We start from the raw sequence: 13,687 nt of genomic DNA, 5'->3' as shown, positions 1-13,687 counted from the left end.
ATCGGGCCACTCTAGTGGCGTTCAGGGGACCCTGCAATGCTTGGGAATGAAATCTAGGGCCTCGGCAGCCTCAGCATGTCTACTCCAGCCTTTTGAGCCATCTCCCCAGCCCCCCCCCCAGGACCCCTTTTTAAGGAGTTTCCCCCATCCTGGGATGGGGTGCCGTGAGCAGCAGCTGGGTATCCCCAAATGCTTAAAGTAACAGCAGAACTGTGCAGAGTCCAGTGAGGACAAAGGGTTAGCCGAGCATGGGGTGTTCTAGAAGGTAGCCCTATCCCAGGGATGGTCACAGACTGCCAGGACCTGACTCCCATTCACCCGTGTCTGAGAACAGGTTTCCGCTAGAAGCCACAAGCTGCAGGATTGTTTTTTTTTTTTTCTTTTTGGGTCATACCTGGTGATGCACAGGGGTTACTCTCCTGGCTCTGCACTCAGGAGTTACTCCTGGCAGTGCTCAGGGGACCATGTGGGATACTGGAACTCGAGCCTGGGTCAGCCACGTGCAAAGCAAATGCCCTACCCGCTGTGCTATCTCTCCATCCCCTAGGCTGTGGGTTTTATGTCCCTCTTGAAAGGCATAAAGGGTCCCACCAGTTTGGCCCAGAAATGAACAGAGGTTGAATGAACAAACCTCGCCGAGCATACTTGCAGTCAAGGAATTAGTGGGGGCAGATGGTTCCTTGGTTGAGGGGAGCTTCCCATCCATCCCTGGTTCAGCCAACGAAGCCCACCAGGCTCCAGGGCAGGGATGGATCCAGCACCCCACCGCAACCCTGTGGAGAGGACTCTTGTCACCACTGCTGTGTGAGGAAATCAGGCCCAGAGGCATCACCACCCACCCTGTCCTCCAGCTCAAAGGTGAAGGGCAGAAGCTCGCTGATTCTATCAGGCCTGAGCTGCAGGTGGGGTGCAGGCGGGCAGGAGGTGTGAGCCAAAGCTAGTCTCAGTGTCCTCTGCCCATCAAGGAACCAGGCTCCCGGCTCCCCTGGCTCCTGTGTTTGCTGTCCCTCCATTTCATCTGGCCATATCTGGTGCTGCTCTCTCTACTTTTTTTTTTTCTGCTTGTTTGGGGCCTCCCCAGCAAAGCTGGCAGCAGCCAGAGCCATACCTGTCAGCACCAGGGGGGCCATGTGGTGCCAGGGATGGAACCATGGCCCTGGGCATGCCAGGCAGGCTCCAGGCCTCTGAGCCGTCTCTGTCCCTGGAACGCGTTTTTCTACTGGTGAATTCCCTGCCTGTCCTTCGGCCCAGCTCACAGTCACCTCCGGGGTCAGAGGGATAACACTGGTCCTAAGACTCTTGATGACCCTAGTTCATTCCCTGGTACCACATACAGTCAACCAGTGGCTGCCAGGAGTAAGCCCTGAGTCCAACCAGGTGTGGCCCCAACCAAAAAAGGAGAGGAAGAAAGATAGCTGAAGAGATTCAGCAGTGGGTCGGACACTTGCATGGGTTGATTCCCAGCACCACATGGTCCTCTTGAGCACAGAGCCAGGAGTAAGCCCCGAGCACCTCCAGTGTGCCTCCTGCCCCTCCCCCCCAAAAAAAGAGAGGTCTTTCTTCAGAGTTCCCACAGCACCCACTTTTTTGTGTGTTTTGTTTTTAGGCCACACCCACTGTGCTCAGAATTTACTCCTGGTTCTGTGCTCGGGGGTCACTCCTGGTTGTAGGGTGATCGTTGGGGGAATCCCATGTGGTGCCAGGGATCAAACCTGGGTGAACTACATGCGAGGACAGCACCCTACTTGCTGTGACACACCGGGCCAGAGGCTCCTTCATGATGTTGGGATTGTGTGATCCAATGGCAGGAGGTTGTGGCTCGGGCCCAGGTGTGGGAAGCAGATTCTCCAAAGCCAACACAAAATCCAGCAACTGCCAGCGGAGGCCCCACTGGTGACGGACTCCTGACAGCTCACAGGCCGATGGAAACAGCCCGTAACCATGCTGCTGCCTCGCCCAGAGCTCTGTTATTCCGGTGCCATCCGAGGGATGGTCACCAGACCCATGGATTAGCTGTATTATTTTTCATCTTATTTACATTGCTTTGGACTGCGCAATCAGAAACCAGAGGCTTGTAAAAAAAAAACACTTTTTATTTCTAATGTGTGATGCGTGACAGAAAATTCCAAAATGTGCATCGGAATCTCTGTCTTTTCCCCCCTCTGGCCACACGTATCCTCCCGCTATTCTCCAGCAGACAAATGTTTCCTGGTGCCTTTGTAGAAGTGGATGCGTGTGTCTTCGCATGCATACAAGGTCACACACAGTACACACCACTCTAAAGCTTTCTTTTGTTTGGTTGGTTTTGACTTAGCGCAAGCCAGTGGGTAGGCCAAGGGGGTCACTCCTGGTGTGCGGGGCTCAGATCTGGGGCTCCAGCACACCAAGTCCGTGCTCTTGCCCTTTGAACCACCTCCCTAGTCCAGGTGAGCTTTTTTACTTTATATAACTTAGGGGATTTTCCAAATCACAACATAAAGAACCTTTTCTTTACTTTTTTTTTTTTTTTTTTTTAGCTTTTTGGGTCACACCCAGTGATGTTCCAGGGTTACTCCTGGCTCTGCACTCAGGAATTACTCCTGGAGGTGCTCAGAGGATCATATGGGATGCTGGGAATCGAACCCGGGTCAGCTGTGTGCAAGGCAAACCCCCTACCCACTGTACTATCACTCTGGCCCCCTTTTCTTTCTTTTTTTTTTTTCTTTTTTTTTTGGCAGAGGGACACATCCAGTGATGTGCAGGGCTGACTCCAGGTTCCATGCTCTGGGGTCACTTCTGATGGGGTTTAGTGGTGTCAGGAAGAACAGGACAGGACTGTATCATACAAAGGACGAGCACCAGCCTGTGAATCTCTCTGGCCCAAGAGCCCCCTTCTTAGGTATAAGGCAGCAGTACCATATTTTTATCAAGCCAGAGGCTTGCATTCTAGTTTTCTGTGCTAACAGGAGATCAGGAAAGGATTGTGGCCACTGTTAAGGGTCCCTTTCTAAACAGCACTGTGGACGCCCAGGCTGCTAGGAGACTCACCCAACAGTGCCCTCCTTGTTTGGTGGGTTCAGCCCTCCTGCGTCACTGGTTAGAACCTTGTGACACCTTCTTACTTAATCCTGCCCACAGTCGCCCAGGACTTGGCGGGGGCCCATCAGAGCTGGTCTTCCAGGTGCTCACCACCCACTCGGTCTGAGGCTGTGGAGAGGGTTTGGCGGAGCCCTGATGTCGCTAGTTTCCCCTTGAAGAAAATCCAGCATCTAGCACAGATGTCCAGGGGTTGACCAGGCAGGCCCCAGGCAGCCTGTCAGAGGGCTGCTGCTCTCTGCCGAAGGAGAAGACGTGGGTTGTAGCTCACTGGCAGGGAGAGCTCGTGATCCTCACGGAGAAAAAAACCCAGATTTACTCTCTAGGTGCACGTGTGCCCAACACACACACGCACGCGTGTGCACACGCGCTCATGGTTTGTGTGGGAAGCAAGCCCATGGCAAGGCGTGACTGACAGCTGCCCCGTATGCAGCCTGCCATGGTATCTATGTGTCCCTCCTTCCGTCACAGCTGGCTGTGTGCTGCAGGAGGAGAATCTGCAGTTTCTCTGGCGTCCCCACTTTCATTCAGCCAGGGAGGACTTGCCTCGTGTCTTGTGCCCCTGCTTCTCCACTTTCAAAGCCACCGGAGTCCTTTCCTGCTCCCTTGCAGGGCTTGGGTGCCTGTTCCCTGCCTGCATGCTGCCTTTGAGCCCTTGGCTTCCCAGGTCCTCTCCCAACCCCCTCCCCCCGCACTTGACCCACTGGAAAGATGTTGGCCCCAGACTCTTGCCTTATGCCAGGGACTTTTCCAAAGCACATTTCGGCCTGGTATGTTGCATGTGCAGTTAACTTCAGGAGGCGTGTGGTCTGTCTGGGGTGGGTGCTGGGGCTGTAGCCCAGCTGTCTGCAGACCCCCGGGAGAGCGAAAACTACCTTTCAGGCCCTATAAATGGGGCGGGGGCCAAGGGAGGATGGGGGACATGCGCAGGGCTGCCAGATGTAACTGCCGCTTTTTAGAGACCTACCTATAAAGGGTCCGGGGAGGAGCACGGAAGATGACTGCCTTGGCCCACTCAAACTCAACAGAGCAAGGGGGCAGGTGTGCTGGAATCCTAAACCCACTGAGCTGGATCTCAGATCCAGGGGAGCCAGCTCCCATTTAGGTTGCTCGTCCCTTAACTTCCCACACCCCCCCTCACCGAGGGGACTGGGTTCCCGGGTCCCCCAGTTCCCCAGACAGGGCCCTCCCACGCACGGACACAAGACCCCTGAGAATGCATGGCCTGACCCCTCTAGCTAAGACCCGGCAGCAGGGTGAGACCCCCCACCCCCCACGACACCCGGGAGTGAATTTGGCTGCCGCAGGTTTAGAAATCTATGGGGCCGGTCCTCTGAGGTCAGGGAGTCGCCAAGTTTCCTGGGAGAATGACTGGTGTGGTGCCAGGAGTCATGCAAGAAATCTGAGCCAGCTACCCGTGTCCGGTAGTGACCTGGACCTGGACGTAGACGGGCCAGTAACCGCACTGTGTTGTGTTCTCTCTGCAGAAGCTGACGGGCCGCCTCTTGTTGGCCGTGGGAGGGGCAGTACTTGGCTCCCTGCAGTTTGGCTACAACACCGGGGTTATCAATGCCCCCCAGAAGGTGAGTGCTCTCTTCCTTGCCACCCGCACACACGCATCCTTTCTTTGGGGCGTTTGGTCATGGGTATCACCTCCCCAGCTGTACCCCCACCCCTCCCCAGGCATTCTGGGGGCCCCGAATAGGTCAAAGACTTTTGGCTTTGGTATCTAGGGACAGCAGAAGTCTGGGCGGGAGGAGTGTGCCGGCATCACAGGGTCTTTATCAGTCGGCTCCGCCAGCCTCCAGCCCACCCCGCACAGACGGGTGAGAATCAGAGCAGTTTGTGGGTGGAGTGGCACTGGGCTTTCATGGTGCTTGCCCTGGCGGCGGGTGCAGGCCTGCCCTACAGGTGGGACGTGTGGTCACAGGCAGGGACTGTGCCCCTCGCCGCCAGAGCAGGGCGGATCTGCACTCAGACCCCCGTCCCCAACTTCCCTCCCGCCACGGCCTGGTGCCAGTCAGGGCAATATGGCATCTGGCCGCCCGGAAGCCCAGATCCAGGCCGGAGCCTGCTTCCCGCTCCCCACCTGCAGCCCAGCTCTGTCCTCACCTGTTCACCTGAACATCAGGACTGGGAGGGACCAGGCCCTCACGTGCAGAGATGAAAGGAGTGGGAGGAGAGTGGAAGAGGAGGAGGGGAGGAGGGAGGAGGGTGGGGAGGAGAGGGACAGGGAGTGGAAAACTGTCCCTGCCTGATGCCAGCTTTGAGCCTCCATTCAAGAGGTTGAGGCTAGCTCACTCGCCATTTCCCCCCGCCGAAGGGATCACTTCCGGGCTCAGGGTTGCCCAGACCAGGAGTGACAGGCAGAGGCCAGCCTCCCCTGTTTTCACCACCTCGGGCTGCCTCCCCAGGCCAGCCACCTCTTCTGTTAAGAACCCGTCCGTCCCTTCCTGGGTGTACGGGTTGAGTGGACAGCCCATCAGTGTTGTGCAGACCGGTGAGACCAGAAAGTGTGAGTGACGGACTCCGGAAGAGCAGGGGCTGGTTAGGGAGGGCTGGCCAAGGTCGGGAGTCAGCGCTGGGCAGCCTCCAGATAAGGAGTGGGTGGCCATGAGGGCCACGCCTGAAGCCAGGGATCAGGTCAGCAGGAAGGTTTGGCCTGCTGAGTCATGATGAGCCACCGCTGAGGAGGTGACGGGACTTTTCCCAATTCGAATGAAATGGCCGCTGTGGGCCCATGCCTGGAAACGCCCCAAGTCCTGCATTTGCTAAGTGCTCTGAGCAGCCCTTGCCAAGCTGTGCTGGTGGGGGCAGCATTTCGGGACAGTCTAGGGGCTGGTGTGATAGCACAGCGGGTAGGGCGTTTGCCTTGCACGTAGCCAACCTGGGTTCAATTCTCAGCATCCCATAGGGTCCCCTGAGCACAACCAGGAGTAGTTCCTGAGTGCAGAGCCAGGAGTAACCCCTGTGCATCGCCAGGTGTGACCCAAAAAGCAAAAAAAAAAAAAGACAGTTCTTATGGCTGTGAAGAGAGAGCGAGAGCGTGGAAGTTCCCCCTCACCGCCACGAGGACTAACTCACCTGTGGGAAGTCCAGCCCCTGGCACACAGTGGGTTTGCGGGCACTAGACTGTGGGCACACGCGCGCGGCAGTGTGGGCTTGAGCAGGAGGACCACAGGGACTCACTGCAGAGGACCTGGAGGACAGGATCGGATTTGCATTTTTAAGAAAGTGATGCGGGTGTGGCAACTGTGGGAGGGACCTGAGGATAGGAGACATGAGCTGTCACCAGACAAAGGAGGAAGAGAAGCCATAGTGGGGGGGGGGGGGGACTTGCCTTGTGCGCTGCCAACCTGGGTTTGGTTCCCCGGCATCCCTTATGGTCCCCTGAGCACCGCCAGGAGTGATTCCTGAGTGCAGAGCCAGGAGTAAGCCCTGAGCCCTTCTGGATGTGACCTCAAAACCCGAGGAATAAAACAGAATTAAAAATAAGAAGGGCTTCCAGATGCCAGCCCAGGTGTCGGGGTGGGGCCTGGAGAAGGTGTGCCGGGCCCTGGCACGTGCAGGAACTGAGGTTTGATGACTCAGCTGGGTGTGCACCGGAAGCACTTGGACGCCCTTGGACATTGGGGTTTGTTTTGGGGGTGTGTGTGTGTAAGGTGGGGGTGAAATCAGTTGGAGGAGAGGAGTGGGTCACTGGTAGCCCAGTGGCCAGGGAAGCTCAGAAGAGGTCGGGGACAAGTCCCAGAGAACATCCCCACTGACAGGAGTGGGGCCTGGGTGGAGGAGAGCCCCCCCCAAGCCAGGAGACCAGCACTTCACACCAGCAGGGCCAGGGGAGGGGGCATGAGCACCCGAGGGCCGCCGAGGGGGAGTGGAGAGGCAGTCCAGCCCTTCTGGTCTGGAGAAGGGGGGCAGGCCTGGAAGACTTGTGTGTCGAACTGGGGTGGGGTCTTTTTTCTTTGCTTTTTTTGGATTTTGGGCCATACCCAGTGGTACTGGATGGGGGCCGATGGGGGCTGGGAGGACAACAGATATCTTTAGCTGGTTCCCCGGAGTGGGGGGGTGTCCCTGCTCCCCTCTCCTCCTCCCCCCACCGCCCAGTGCTCAGGAGACCTAAATGAAGTGCTGAGGCCCGAGCTCGAGTCTCCTGTATGCAGAGCGCGCACTCCAGCCTAAGAGGCGCTCGGGGTGGGGTGGCATTGCCGCAAAGGAGCGACGCTTGCTTCTGGCCAGGCCTTCTGGCCAGGCCGGAGGGTTGGAGTCGGGGGTAGGTTGCAGTTATGGACTCATCCCGGAGCTCCCCATCTAGGCAGAAATAGGCAGGAGGTGAAAACCTGCTGAAAGGCGGGTGCTGAGCTTGTGCACGGCCCGGCGGGAGCAGGGTGGGCCTCTGGCCAGAAGAAGCCCCCTCAGATCCCCTCCTCACCCCACCTCAGGACGGAGCGAAGGCTCCGAGTGGGCAGAATTGGGGGCGACTCAGGCCCAGACCCAGGAGAGCTTTCAGGGGTCACTGCGCCCATGCAGGCTTTCACAGACGCTCTCCCCTCCCAGCCACACAGTTTCCTAGCCCAGAGTAGACCCCCGGGAGAGGGGTACCCAGAGGAACCACACACAGGGCTGGGAGCAGCCCAGCTGCAGACCCCGAAGCCCCCCAAGGCACTGCTGCAGCGTGCACAGAATTCTGCCGGGCCCACCAGCGCCAGCAGCCGTGAGCACAACAGGAGCCTCAGACTGTGCGCTCTGAGCCAGGCCCTGTCTGTGCCCCAAAGCACCGAGGGCGGGGGCGGGGGGACCCATTGGCAAAGCCGGAGCATCGTTAACTGAGGGGCCGTGGAAGCAGAGAGGGGTGATGGGCGGGGCGGGAGCAGCTGGGAGCTGGAGCCACTGTGTCGGACCTTGAAGAGTGACGCCCCCACCCCTAGCGGGGAGGCAGGGGCACAGCTTGTGCAAAGATGCTGCCGGCTTGGAGCGGCCCAAACTGCAGCGGCGCCAGCTGCCGTGCCTGGCACTCTCTCGCATAGCGGAGGCGCACGGCCAGGAAGCTGCGCAGAGCTTGTCTGGTTGCTCTTCGTCACAGGACATGTGGGTGCTGGGGAGATGGCTGGAAGGGCCTCGCCCCTCTCCACACCCTCTCGCAGTTGATCTCGGGTACGCTGCATGGTCCTGCGAGCACCGCCGGCAACAGGAGACTCTGAGCATCCCCCCAAACAAAACAAAACAAAACAAAAAGGCAAAGCTTTTAATTACTAGACGCTTCCATGAAACGGCCCCAAAGGGCTTCCTCCTGGAAGTGGTTAATTAATCTCATATTATCTTTAATGTTTACAAAGATAAATTATCACCCCACAGGCGGGAGGAGCTACTGGAAGGAAAGTGAGTTCACCTGGAGCCCGGCTTGCCGGAGGCCCGTCCCCACGCCCTTGCCCTTCCCACAATGTGCTGGTGGGGTCAGTGCTGACGACAGCCTCCTGGCTGCGTTCCGGGTCAGGCCCCTCTCCCCAGGGCGGAGGAGGCTGGTGCCACCCCCGGGAGCGCAGACATGAACTGGGGCGTCCCGACCCCCCAGCCGAGGCGTCCTGAGCCGCCAACAGAGCTGACGCAAGGCCATGTGGGAACCCTGAGTGCCTGGCCCAGGGCCAGTGTTGGGCATGTCCGGGAACTAGGCGGTGTGGGCTGGTCGAGGGGCCTGAGTGTCCCCAGGCCTTCCTGTGAGACAAATGGGAATGGGCTTGGAGAGGAGGCAAGTCTGTCCCTGAGAACTGTCCAGGACAATCCTGGGGGAGCCGACCCGTCTCGGACTGAGTCGTCTGGGCCTCTGGGCAGCTTCTGTCCTCTGCGTGGTCCTGGGTCTGCGCCTCCCCTCAGCCCGTCTTCATGCAGACCTTCACAGCCGACAGCTGATTTCCTGGGTGCCAGCCTTGGTCTCAAATAGGAATCCATTCAGTTCTTAGAAGAGGCCTTAGGAAGGCACTGCGACTATTACGAGACTAGGAGATAGTACGGGGGTAAGGCACTTGCCTTGTATGCGGCTGGCCCGGGTTCGATTCCCAACACAACAAATGATCCCTTGAGGAGTCATCCCTGAGCACAGCACCAGGAGTAAGCCCTATGTGACCAAGACAGAACTGGGGGCCAGAGAGGTTTAAGAAATAAGCCCAGGGCACACGGCTCGTCCATGGTAGAAGAACTTGGCTCCAGTCTCCGTGTCTGGCCATTGTGGAAGGAGTGAGGAGTGGCAGTTACACGACAGTCACATGGCCCGGGAACCCTCCTTCCACACCTACGCCCGCTGCCAGGCTGCTCCGTTCTGCCCCAGCTGCCGAGCTGATTCAAGCTCAGTCATGTCCAGGCGTCTCAACAGTTTCCCACACGAGGTTGCACAACCTCCTCCTGACACCCTGTCACAGCCACAGCTCTGAAGCCAGCTGCCGCTGCTCCCCAGTTCCTGGCCTGGACACCAGGGACACTGAGGAGTCCAGCAGAACCCAGGAGGGTGTGCGCAGGGCCCGGTGGGGGCAGGGAGCCGGCAGGAGAAGGTGCTCACACCGCACGGCCGGGTTGCGCGACACCTTCTACCTTTGGGGCCAGAAAGGGCTTTGGGGGCTTGGGGGGATTGTCCTCTGCGTGTAGGATATGCGGCATCCCCAGCCCCTGCTTACTGGATGCCTCTACTCACGAGGGTCTGAATGAGGGGGTCCAAACCTTCCCCCTGAGAATTGCTGAGGCAGAGGGACGCGTCTCAAGAAACCCGATCGGGAGTCTGTACCCCAGCAGGGGAGCCAGATCACAGGGCCAAGGTGTGGGGTGCTCAGACAGCAGGGGGTTACAGTGTGGTGTGGGTGGAGGAGACACGTTATCCTCAGGGGTCTGGGGGCACTGAGGGGCTCCGAGTCTGGGGAAGATAAGCCGAGAGGGGCGGTGCTTTCTGGTTGGTCTGTCCTCTGCTCTGGCTCGGGACCCAGCTTGTCTCCATTTGCTGCCCGGGCCTCTTTCCCCAAGGCCACGCATGTGGGACACCACGGCCCCCCACCCCAGCATGGAGCCTCTGACTCGGCCCTGCAGCCGAGTGGAGGAGAGAGGGTGGGGGTCTCAAGGCCGGAGGGACTGAACTGGCCCCTTCCTCTTCCTGATGAATCTCCAAGATTGACTGTAGGGGAGAGGAAGGGGTGAGCTACAGAGGTTTCCAACCACCCCCAGCCCCCTTTTGGTTTTCGGGCCCATCCCCAGTGGTGCTTAGAGCTTATTCCTGGCTCTGCACTCGGCGTCACTCCTGGCGGGCTCAGGAGACTACAACAGGGCGCTGGGGATCAAACCTTGGCGGGCCGCGTGCAGTCCAGCGCCCTGCCCTCTGTACTGCCACTCTGGGCCCCTGCCTGAGGTTTTTAAACTAGGCCCATCAGCCCGAGAGGGGGCCATGTGACCGAGTGTGGGGGTGACTTGAAGTGTGTGGTTTCCATGTGTAACCTATGTTGACACCAGCGTGAGCTCACTGACACAGCTTTCCAGGAGAGTCAGACTTTGCTTCCAAAAGCGGAGGCCCCTCTCGAGCCTGTTTCTGGGGCCTTCTATGTGGTTCATGAGCTGAGGGAATGAGTAGACTTTGTGTTTTTACTGTTTTTTAAATTTTTTTAAATTTTTTTTCTTTTTGGGTCACGCCCGGTGATGCACAGGGGTTACTCCTGGCTCATGCACTCAGGAATGAGTCCTGGCAGTGCTCAGGGGAGCATATGGGATGGGATGCTGGGAATCGAACCCGGGTCAGTCGCGTGCAAGACAAACACCCTACCCGCTGTGCTATCGCTCCAGCCCCTAGACTTGATTATTATTATTTTTTTTCCTTAAATTTTTACTAGTGAAACACCACGAGGTACAGTTGTAGACTTACAAATTTTTGTGCTTGGGTTTCAGTTATACAGTGATCGAATACCCACCCCTCCACCAGTGCCCATTCTCTACCACCACAGGTCCCAGTCTCCCTCCCACCCCCCATCCCACCCTACCTCTTGTTTTTAAAGGGCTGGGGCAGTGGGGAGAAAGTGAAGCAGCAGAAACAAAAGTGTTTGGTGTGGATCCTGATATTTTCCACCGAGGCGTTTACCAACGGTCTTGCCCACTCCCGTGCCTGGCATGTTCCCTGCTGATGGAACTCACTGCCTGCACGGCGAGCACTTCCCCCAGAAACCTTGAAACCCACCCACTGCGGATCTGTAGGGTCCTGCTGCCTGCAGAGCCCACTGAAAGCCCCCTAGACCCAGCTCACGCCGGGGAGACCTGCCCTGCGCTCTTCTCAGAGACGCCCCCCTCCACGTGCCAGGCCGCTGCCCAGACAAAGGCCGTGCCCACTTCCTCTGCAGACAGCCAGACCCGAGTCATGTCAGTCACATCAGTCACCCACAGTTCTCGGTAGGGGAGAACTACCGAGGGGAGGAGCGGGGGATTCCCCAGGAGTCTGGTGCGAGCGCTGCCCCCCATCCCCTGTCCCCCGTCCTCCCGTCCCCCGTCCCCCGTCCCCCCTCCCTCGTGCCCAGAAGTGCTGGGCTAAGGAGCATTTTCCGCTGGAAAGCGGCCAAGCAAGAGGTGGCAAGAGAGGAAAGCTTCCCCACGCCGGTGCAGGGGTGCCCAGCGACTGTGCCCACGCAGGCTGTCTTACTCCCTGCACCCAGACCAGGTCCCTCCCGCCCTGGCCCCTGCACCCAGAACTTGTTGGGGAGCATTTCAGCTGTGACTCCCTCGCACGCGGGGGGCAGCGGGAGTTGTCGGGAAGCAGGTCCAGGTAAGCCCCAGGACAGGTGCTGTGTGGGTCGGGAGGACAGATGGCGAGGCCAAACCCACTAGCCCTGATGGGGGGCAGGGGGCGGGGACGGGCTTGCCTGAGGCCAGTGGGGAGCTGCCTGGCGGAAAGAGGGGGAGACCCACTGACGACTTCTAGTCTCCTCAGCACTCTGGCCATGCAGGGAACCAGGTTGCTCTTGGGGGCGCTCTGAGGACAGGAGCCAGCAGGCCCGTCTCTCCTCAGGGCGTCCAGCCACAGTAGGTGGAGGGTGAAGGCGGTCACCCTCGAACTTGCCCCTGTGAGAGTAAGTCTGGGCCAGCTGTGAAGCCCCCCGGGGTTATGGGGAGAGGACGCGGCCCCCCACTCTTGGGTCAGGGATGGGTAAGAGGCACGTAGCTGCTTCTTCCCAGACATTTCTGGGGTCACTGCAGAGGCAGGAGCCCCTCTGCACAGCTTCACGGGGCGGGGGGGGGGAGGGGACCATACTCCTGGGTTCGGAGAAGGGGACCAGCTGCTTGCCCTTCTGTCATCACCTCTCAGAAGTGGTCTGAGGGCCAGAGGGGGCTGGAGCCCAGGGGCTCGCCCTGGAGGGGGGTTGGTTCCTCTCACGTGAGCTGCCACCTGCTACAGCTTGGGGAGGTGGGGGTGCCGCGCACTTGTCAGCTGTTTGGGCCTCTTCAAAGAGGAAAACAAACAACAAACAAACCTCCCCCAGAATAGAATTCCCGGCTCCGCAACTGAGCTCACGACTGAGCTCCCCGGGGTGGTCAGCTCTGCTGGCACACGGACTGGCTTCTCCTTCTTCGCGCACCGTTCAGCCAGAGTCCGTCTGCTGGAAAGGGTCGTGATACGGAACCTCTGACCCTCAGAGAGAGGGGACACCCCGAAAATGACGGGGCGAGGCTCTTTCAAAGCCAGCCAGGACCATCCGGGGAGCGCTTTCCAGACGAGTCTGTTGGCTCTGGGCGAGAGTGAGTGAGAGGGACGGAGGAGCACCCCGGGCCCAGGAGTGAGGGGCGGGAGGAGCACCCCACCCTAGGTGCAGGATTGAGGGCTGGGGGAGCACCCCGGACACAGAAGTGAGGGCTGGGGAGTACGCCCTGCCGCAGGAGTAAGGGACGGGAGGAGCGCCGTCTGCAGTGGCGGGCGACTGAGTCCCTTCCCAGGACTGCCCGTTCTCGCAGCCTGATAAATGGAGCATCACTGTCCCCAGCCCAGCCTCCTCTGGGCTTGCGCTCATCCCTTGAACACAAGCACTTTTGTTCTGGTCAGCCCAGCCTTCTCCCCGCCCCCTAGCTGGAGCCCGGCTGCCAGGAGGCGCGCCCCAGGCCGGTCCTTCACTGGCTACTCCCCCCACTGCCGGCGCGGCTCCTGGAGCCACCCTGGGCCCTGCTCAGGCCTCTGCCCTCCGGGAGGACAGTGCCCCCTGGACAGCTGCGAACTGGCTTCTGGTGGGCTACCTAGAGGGGGCCGGAGCGAAGGCTGGCGCCGGAGCTGAGCCGAAGAGGCCGGCTGCATCCTGGCAGGCAGGGGTCTGCTGCGCTTTGCAGTAGGGGGTGCAGGTTTGGAGTGTGGTGGGGAGGGTCTCTGGGCATTGGCCAGGCGACGGAGCCAGACACCAGGACAGGCCTCTGCGAGGGGCCCAGTGCTTTCCTGCACCCCATGCGATTGCAGGGGCTGCAGGGGGAGCCATGAAGGAATTTGTTCCGGAGCCACATCTGACAGTGACAGCAGCCAGCATTTGGGGATGTTCCGGCTGCCTCCCCCTGTCTCCACCCGAAACCTTTGTGCAACCATCTGGGGTGCCAGGGGCTCCCGACCAGGGTCAGATGG

At 59.4% G+C, this 13,687-nt stretch overlaps 1 protein-coding gene across 1 annotated transcript in view; it reads left to right on the top strand.

The window, feature by feature from the left end:
- Nucleotides 1-13,687, top strand: part of SLC2A1 (solute carrier family 2 member 1) — a 29,052-nt gene that overhangs the window by 9,003 nt on the left and 6,362 nt on the right. Inside the window, exon 2 of the mRNA XM_056122628.1 lies at nt 4,563-4,658. Within this exon, the coding sequence (XP_055978603.1) occupies nt 4,563-4,658 (96 nt within the window). The remainder of the gene's footprint in view (nt 1-4,562; nt 4,659-13,687) is intronic.

The sequence above is a fragment of the Sorex fumeus genome, unplaced genomic scaffold (assembly GCF_029834395.1).
Source record: "Sorex fumeus unplaced genomic scaffold, SorFum_2.1 ptg000047l, whole genome shotgun sequence".
Classification (NCBI taxonomy): domain Eukaryota; kingdom Metazoa; phylum Chordata; class Mammalia; order Eulipotyphla; family Soricidae; genus Sorex; species Sorex fumeus.
This window is presented reverse-complemented; position numbering and strand designations above follow the sequence as displayed.